Raw genomic sequence first — 8,876 nt, forward strand, 5'->3', positions numbered from 1 at the left:
TTGATGGCACGGAATTTTGTCAGTGAAAGATCGTGGTCTCCAAGCGCCGAAAATATTTTGGTAAATTAAATTTAAATGTTGAAGTGAATCTAATGGTTTTTGCATGTTTTTAAATGGCTTATAAACACCTTCCACACTGCAACTGTATATACGTGTGTGTGTTTGTGTATACACATACACACACACAAACATATATATATATATATATATAGGCGCAGGAGTGGCTGTGTGGTAAGTAGCTTGTTTACCAAACACATGGTCCTGGGTTCAGTCCCACTGCGTGGCACCTTGGGCAAGTGTCTTCTACTATAGCCTCGGGCCGACCAAAGCCTTGTGAGTGGATTTGGTAGACAGAAACTGAAAAAAGCCCGTTGTATAAATGTATTTATATATGTGTGTTTGTGTGTCTGTGTTTGTCCCCCTAGCATTGCTTGACAACCGAATAAGTCCCGGGGTCAAGTTGCTTGATTAAAGGCGGTGCTCCAGCATGGCCGCAGTCAAATGACTGAAGCAAGTAAAAGAGTAAAGAGTAAAGAGTATATATATATATATATATAAAGATACACACATACATATACCTACACCTTCTGATACACTTATACATAAGCTCATATCAATAAAATTTACCGATTCCATCAGATAAGGTCTTATCAAGCCTCAGATCTGCAGCAGTGTGTAATTCCACACTGCTTTTCTTAACAGCAGAGAATACAATTCCTTACTTAGAGGCAATGAAGTCAATGGCTGAAATATATTCTCTGTAACAGGAATACAATTGACTGTCAAAGAATTCCATTTCCTTATAACTTATATAATGTTGAGGCGGCGCAATGGCCCAGTGGTTAGGGCAGCGGACTTGCGGTCATACGATCGCGGTTTCGATTCCCAGACCGGGCGTTGTGAGTGTTTATTGAGCGAAAACACCTAAAGCTCCACGAGGCTCCGGCAGGGGATGGTGGTGATCCCTGCTGTACTCTTTCACCACAACTTTCTCTCACTCTTACTTCCTGTTTCTGTTGTACCTGTATTTCAAAGGGCCGGCCTTGTCACTCTCTGTGTCACGCTGAATATCCCCGAGAACTACGTTAAGGGTACACGTGTCTGTGGAGTGCTCAGCCACTTACACGTTAATTTCACGAGCAGGCTGTTCCGTTGATCGGATCAACCGGAATCCTCGTCGTCGTAACCGACGGAGTGCTTCAATCAAAAAAATATAATGTCGAATATAATATTTATTTACTTACATTATTTTGAACGAATCATGCATTATTTCATAGCTTTGAGATATTTTTGATGAGATTGCTTCTTTTTAGATTAACGTTGTAGGGTAGGTGTAAGAGTCTGGATCAGGCTGGTTTCCACATGTGGGGGCCAGTGTAAATGCTAAAGGATTATATTGAATATATACTTATAGTACATATCTATACAGGGATGTATACAAAAACACACGCATGAACATACACACAAACACATTTATGCGCACACACACACACACACATGCATGTGTGTATGTATATATATATATATATCATCATCATCATCATCATCATCATCGTTTAACATCCGTTCTCCAGGCTAGCATGGGTTGGACGGTTCGACCGGGGAACTGGGAAGCCAGAAGGCTGCACCAGGCTCCAGTCTTATCTGGCAATGTTTCTACAGCTTGATGCCCTTCCTAACGCCAATCACTCCGTGAGTGTAGTGGGTGCTTTTTATGCGCCACCTGCACAGGTGTCAGTATATATATATATATACATACACGCATATATATATATATATATATATATATAAAGATACACACATACATATACCTACACCTTCTGACACACTTATACATAAGCTCATATCAATAGAATTTACCGATTCCATCAGATAAAATCTTATCAAGCCTCAGATCTACAGCAGTGTGTAATTTCAAACTGCTTTTCTTAACAGCAGAGAATACAATTCCTTATTTAGAGGCAATGAAGTCAATGGCTGAAATATATTCTCTGTAACAGGAATACAATTGACTGTCAAAGAATTCCATTTCCTTATAGCTTATATAATGTCGAGTGGAGGCGCAATGGCCCAGTGGTTAGGGTAGCGGACTCGCGGTCGTAGGATCGCGGTTTCGATTCCCAGACCGGGCGTTGTGAGTGTTTATTGAGCGAAAACACCTAAAAGCTCCACGAGGCTCCGGCAGGGGATGGTGGTGATCCCTGCTGTACTCTTTCACCACAACTTTCTCTCACTCTTACTTCCTGTTTCTGTTGTACCTGTATTTCAAAGGGCCGGCCTTGTCACTCTCTGTGTCACGCTGAATATCCCCAAGAACTACGTTAAGGGTACACGTGTCTGTGGAGTACTCAGCCACTTACACGTTAATTTCACGAGCAGGCTGTTCCGTTGATCGGATCAACCGGAATCCTCGTCGTCATAACCGACGGAGTGCTTCAATCAAAAAAATATAATGTCGAATATAATATTTATTTACTTACATTATTTTGAATGAATCATGCATTATTTCATAGCTTTGAGATATTTTTGATGAGATTGCTTCTTTTTAGATTAACATTGTAGGGTAGGTGTAAGAGTCTGGATCAGGCTGGTTTCCACATGTGTGGCCAGTTTAAATGCTAAAGGATTAAATTGAATATATACTTATAGTACATATCTATACAGGGATGTATACAAAAACACACACATGAACATACACATACAAACACATTTATGCACACACACACACACACACACACACATGCATGTGTGTATGTATATATATATATATCATCATCATCATCATCATCGTTTAACGTCCGTTCTCTAGCATGGGTTGGACGGTTCGACCGGGGAACTGGGAAGCCAGAAGGCTGCACCAGGCTCCAGTCTTATCTGGCAATGTTTGTACAGCTTGATGCCCTTCCTAACGCCAACCACTCCGTGAGTGTAGTGGGTGCTTTTTACGTGCCACCTGCACAGGTGTCAGTATATATATATATACATACATACACGCATATATATATATATATATACATACATACACACACATACACACACACACATATATATATATACATACATACACATATATATATACACACACACACATATATATATGTATTGTCGTTGCTATGAACTTATGTCACAGCTAGGTTTTCTAATATTTAAATATATTTTACTCCTGATTCTTGGTGTGTTGTGCATTATATAGATGTGTGTATAAAAATTAATATATATATTGAGAATAACCGAGGAGATGATTAGAGAATAGTGCAGGAGAGCAGTGACATCCATGTACTGGCCTGGATGACAAAAGGAAGAATGGTACTATGCCAGAAGGGTCCAAGTAAAGGGAATGTGGTTGGAAATTTTCGACCAATATCTTGTTTGCCACTGATGTGGAAACTGATGACGAGCATCATATTGAACAACATCTATAAGCACCTAGATGAGAATAATCTACTACCAGTGGAACAAAAAGGGTGTAGATGTAAAAGCAGAAGAATGAAGGATCAATTACTAATCGATAAGATATCCTGGCTGATTGCAAGAAGAGACACAAAAATTTGGTGAAGGCATGGGTGGATAATAGGAAAGCATATGACATGGTCCCACATTCATGGATTATTGAATGCCTTAAACTGCTTAAGATCTCCCATAATATCCTGAAGTTAATATAAAGCTCAATGGCAACATGGTGAACTGAACTCACAGCATGGGGAGATGAGCTGGAAGAGGTAAATATCAAAAGAAGAATGGCTTCTGTGCCTGTGGCACATAAAATGCACCATCCAAACATGGCCGATGCCAGCGCCGCCTTGTCTGGCTTCCGTACCGGTGGCACGTTAAAAGCACCAACCGATTGTGGCCAATGCCAGACACCCCCTGGCTCTTTTGCAGGTGGCATGTAAAAAGCACCCACTACACTCTCGGAATGGTTGGCGTTAGAAGGGCATCCAGCTGTAGAAACACTGCCAGATCAGACTGGAGCCTGGTGCAGCCCCTGGCTTCCCAGACCCCGGTTGAACCGTCCAACCCATGCTAGCATGGAAAACGGACATTAAACGATGATGATGATGATGATGATGAATCTTTGAAGGGGACAGTCTGTTGCCTTTCCTATTTGTTGTATGTATACTGCCGTTAATGAGCGTTTTAAGAAAGATGCTTGTGGGGTACATGCTCGGCAGGGTGAAAGTAAACAACCTGTGGTTTATGGATGACCTAAAGCTATTCGCTAAGACTGAGAAAGAAATTGAGAGTTTGACTGCAACTGTGCGGATGATTAGCAAAAGATATTGGCATGGAATTTGGGATCGAGAAATGTGGTGTAATGATTCTCAAAAGGGGGAAAACTATAGGATCAAGGTGGAAAGTGGCGAATCTATGAAGGAAGTCGCAGAGGAAGGATATAAATACCTGAGTATCATTAAAAGAGATAAGGTGAATGAACACAAGATGAAAGAAATGTACAGGAAAGAGTATTTGAGAAGAACTCGGCTTTGTGCTCCAATCAAAGCTAAATGGCTGCTATAAGGTTAGAGCAATCAACATGTGGGTGGTTGCTTGATGATGGGCAGGAATAGTATCTTGGAAGAAGCATGAATTACAAGAGATAGACCAGAGAACACGTAAATTAATGACAATTAACCAGGAACCACACCCTAAGAGTGATGTGTTAAGATTGTATGTAAAGAGGAAGGAGGGAGGATGGGGATTGGTGTGTTGTGAAGGTTGTGTAAGGGAAGAGGAGAATTGTCTGGCTTGGTATGTCAGGGGGAGCAAAGAAGAAATGATTGAAGCAGTGAAAATGCAAGGACCCTTAAAAGTGAATGAAGCCATAGATCCAACACAATTTAAGAAGGACCAGAGAAAGCAGATGAAAATGCTCTGTCAGTTCTTGAAGAATAAAGATGAGATTGATTGGAATAGAACCTGGCAATGGTTACAGAAAGGAGACTTAAAAGGGCCCACTGAGGCATTAGTGTGCAGTGCTCAGAAAGAAGAAACTACTCCAAATATCACATTGATAAAATTACTGACTCACCATAGTGTAGGATGTGCTCTGAGAAGGGAGAAAGTATAAGCCATATTGTTAGTGAGTGCTGTAAGCTCGCACAATGCGAATATAAAGGAGATATGACAATGTGGCCAGATATGTCCACTGGTTGTTGTGCGGTAAAGCAAACCTTGAGAGAGCCGAAACAATGGTAAGAACACAAGCCAGATGGTATAATGGAAAATGAATATTACAAAATATTCTGGGATTTTAATATGCAGTGCGACCAAGTCATAGAGGAAAGAGGACCAGATATTGTGATCATGCATAAAGATGAAAAAGAAGCAAAGATAATAGATGTTGCAATACCAGGCGTTGCTAGTCACCCTTCTACTCACATGACCTCCCTCACTCCTCTCTTTCCAGCAAGGCCCCTTGGAAGTTTGCATGACATCACTGACCCCATGCTTCTGGCCCACCTCAGCTCCACAGCCTCATTTTAAATATTTGCATGCATTAATGCCTCCTATGTTGAATATTTGTGGAAATTACTCAAGAAGGTGAGGAGTTTTAGTAACAAAATTATTTTGGACCTCAGCTCATTGTCAGTCTTGGTGGTATGTGGCTTAGTGGCTCAGTGGCTAGGGTATTGCACTTGTGATCATAAGATTGTGGTTTCAATTCCTGGACCAGGTGATGCATTGTGGTCTTGAACAAAATACTTCATATCCTATTGCTCCAATCAACACATTTATCAAAAATGAGTAATCCTGTGACACACTGTGGCACACTGTGACATACTGTGGCACACTGTGATACACTGTGGAACACTGTGACACACTGGTGTCCCATCCAGTGGGGGAATATATGTACCACAAAATCTGGGAAACTGGCCTTGTGAGTGTGTGGCTTGAGAACAATCTTTGATCCTTTTTGACATCATCAATCATGTTTCTGCTCATGATAACACAAAGGATAATCCATGTTTTAATCCTGACAAAGATTTTATTTGAAAAATGTGTTTAAAAAAACGTAAATGTTTTATACACACACATATACATCATATACATTCCTTCTTTCATTATTTTTATCCTCAGTCATTTGACTGCTGCCATATTGGATAATAATAATAATAATAATAATAATAATAATAATAATAATAATAATTATAATAATAATAATGAAATTATTGTATACAGTGCTCAGGTGCACCACAACTTGTCAGAAAGTGTGTATAAAGTATATGCAGTAATGTACAAATGTCTGGAAAGCGAACAATGTATGAGTCAGATACATGCTTGTGTGTGTATGGAGGGGAGAAAATCAGGTGTAGTGTTGGCGAATCTCAGGAAGCATGGAAGTTTTGAAGGATGCAGTGCTCCGACAACTAACAAAAGGTGCTCAGAGTTATTGTTTGTAAGATGGTTGATAATTTTATGGGTGTCTGCCAAGTCAGCTGCCAGACGTCGGAGTTTCACTAACTTGTCGAATCCCATTGCTTTTTGCTTGCTGTCTATTTTAGCATCATCAATGTTACAAGGAAAGGTAAATTCAACCTAGCAGGTGGGATTTGAAGAAAGATTGTAAAGGGGTGGAAGTAAATATCAAGGAGGTAAAACCCAGAAGGGGAAATAACTGGTGCTGGTTTGTGTCAGAAATATTCAGTCAATCGAAAATGTTTGAAGATTGGTGAAAATATTTATTTGCTATGAATTGTGCATAACTTTTTTTAGCTTTGATCTTTATCTGAGAATGAGGAAAGAAAAGTAAAAAGTAGTCTTGTCACTTGGAGTTGGTCATGTAGGGAGGGCCTTTGTTGATCAATGTTGACCATCCATTTACACGTGTATGTTTAATACTGGGTAAGATTTCTTTTGGGGAGGTCTGGGAGTCAGTGGCATAGAGTGTATGGGACACCTGAAACTGCCCTTGAGTTTACTACCACTCTTAAGGAACCACTTAGAAAATAGCTTATACAACAGACCTGAAATAGCTACCATCATAAAAACACTGATCTAGGGTGCTAGCACCCTAACCATAACCTTATCCTGACTCTTCGCCTCTTCATTCCTCCATTCCCATCCCCTCCTCTCCTCATCCCCATTCTGAGCTAAGTTGACATATGTTGGGACAACTTTTGTACCCACTGAAGTTCCAGATATTTGTTGGTGGGTATCTTTCTTGAAAAGGAAGTAGCCGTTTTGAAGGATAAATTCTAATCTTTCTGTGATGAATCATGGATTAATTTGGAGCTTTTTAGCCAAAAGGCCATTGCCCCTAATCCAGACTTATGCAGGATGGTAGTATATAAAGATTTAATACATCAAGTGAAGTGATTATGGTATATTTATACATTCAAATCCAATTTGAGGGAATGAGAGCAGGTAAAATCCAGGCTACATATGTGTCCTAGCTAGCAGATCCTTGGAAGTAATAATTACTCAATGACGGGTACTCCACTAGCTATTCATCAGGCTGAAGATACCTATTTCTTTATTACCCACAAGGGGCTAAACACAGAGGGGACAAACAAGGACAGACATAGGTATTAAGTCGATTACATCGACCCCAGTGCGTAACTGGTACTTAATTTATCGACCCCGAAAGGATGAAAGGCAAAGTCGACCTCGGTGGAATTTGAACTCACAATGTAACGACAGACGAAATACCGCTAGGTGTTTTGTCCGGCATGCTAACGTTTCTGCCAGCTCACCACCTTCAGGCTGAAGATATCTTGGTCAACTAAAGTTTAGATTGTCATTAAGGAATCTCGAGTTAACTTACCAGAGATATAATTAAAAAAGTTATATATCCAGCGAGTTAGGAGATATATGTAACCTGGGTTTTACCAGCTCCATTCCTTAAATTTGGATTTTTATTCACATTCATAGCAACCTTAGTTGCTTACTTTGTGCTATAAAAATACTTTTTTCAGCTTATCAAATTCTGATATGGAAAAAACCCATCACCTTTTTATGCCAATAAACTATTATTGTTCCTGAAAATTGTTTTTTTTTATACCTACCATGAATTGTTTGAAGCTTACTAACTTCCTACACCTTGACCCATGGATCTTACAATTACACAACATTATATATATATATATATATATATATACATATATATATAGATAAATTTGACTTGTTTTTGTCTTCTGATAATATCATTTATTTCTTGCTATTCTCTTTGTATGTCTTCTAGTTGGCTGTCAGAAGTTAAGGAACAGCAAATATATGACCGTATCTGTAGATGTTGTTGAAGGAATTGAGGAAATGACTATTGCATGTAATGAAGGAACCCATGAACCAGCAGACAATATCACCAACGTTATATGTCTTCAGAATAAATGGGTTCCATTTATTCCTAAATGCAGACCAAGTAAGTTACCTGTATAGCGTACACTTATGCATACACACACATAGAGAGAGATACACAGATTTGCACACACATATCCACATGTGCAGAGATATACACATGCACACACATGCAGGCACCCTCCCCATCCCTTCTGCATGCACACACATGTGCCTATGTGTACCTTTTCGTGCTTGCACAGGTCAGGCAGAATTTGCTGAGACAGATTTTCTGCAACTGGACACCCTCCCTGTTGCATACCCTCACCTGTTTCTAAGTAAGGTAGTATTTCTCCACATGACCAAACATGACTTCATACACACGACACTGCTTGTATGACAATGGCACTTATTTACAACTACCACCCAATGTCAAGACAAAGAGGCACAGACAGACACACACTCACATACTCCATTTACTTTCTTTCAACTTCAGTTTCAAAATAATCGTAAATTATCTCAATCACGGGATCGATTTCATATTTTAAATCTCTATAACAAAATGCAATAAAGTGTTTCCTAGGTGACCCGTTGCACTTACA

The 8,876-nt window shown here is 39.7% G+C and overlaps 1 protein-coding gene across 1 annotated transcript in view; it reads left to right on the plus strand.

The window, feature by feature from the left end:
• Window positions 1-8,188: 8,188 nt before the first annotated feature.
• Window positions 8,189-8,876, plus strand: part of LOC115222761 (complement factor H-like) — a 31,917-nt gene continuing 31,229 nt past the window's right edge. The window contains exon 1 of the mRNA XM_029793060.2: window positions 8,189-8,359. Coding sequence (XP_029648920.2) covers window positions 8,215-8,359 — 145 coding nt within the window. The 5' untranslated portion in view covers window positions 8,189-8,214. The remainder of the gene's footprint in view (window positions 8,360-8,876) is intronic.

The sequence above is a fragment of the Octopus sinensis genome, linkage group LG21 (assembly GCF_006345805.1).
Source record: "Octopus sinensis linkage group LG21, ASM634580v1, whole genome shotgun sequence".
Taxonomy (NCBI): domain Eukaryota; kingdom Metazoa; phylum Mollusca; class Cephalopoda; order Octopoda; family Octopodidae; genus Octopus; species Octopus sinensis.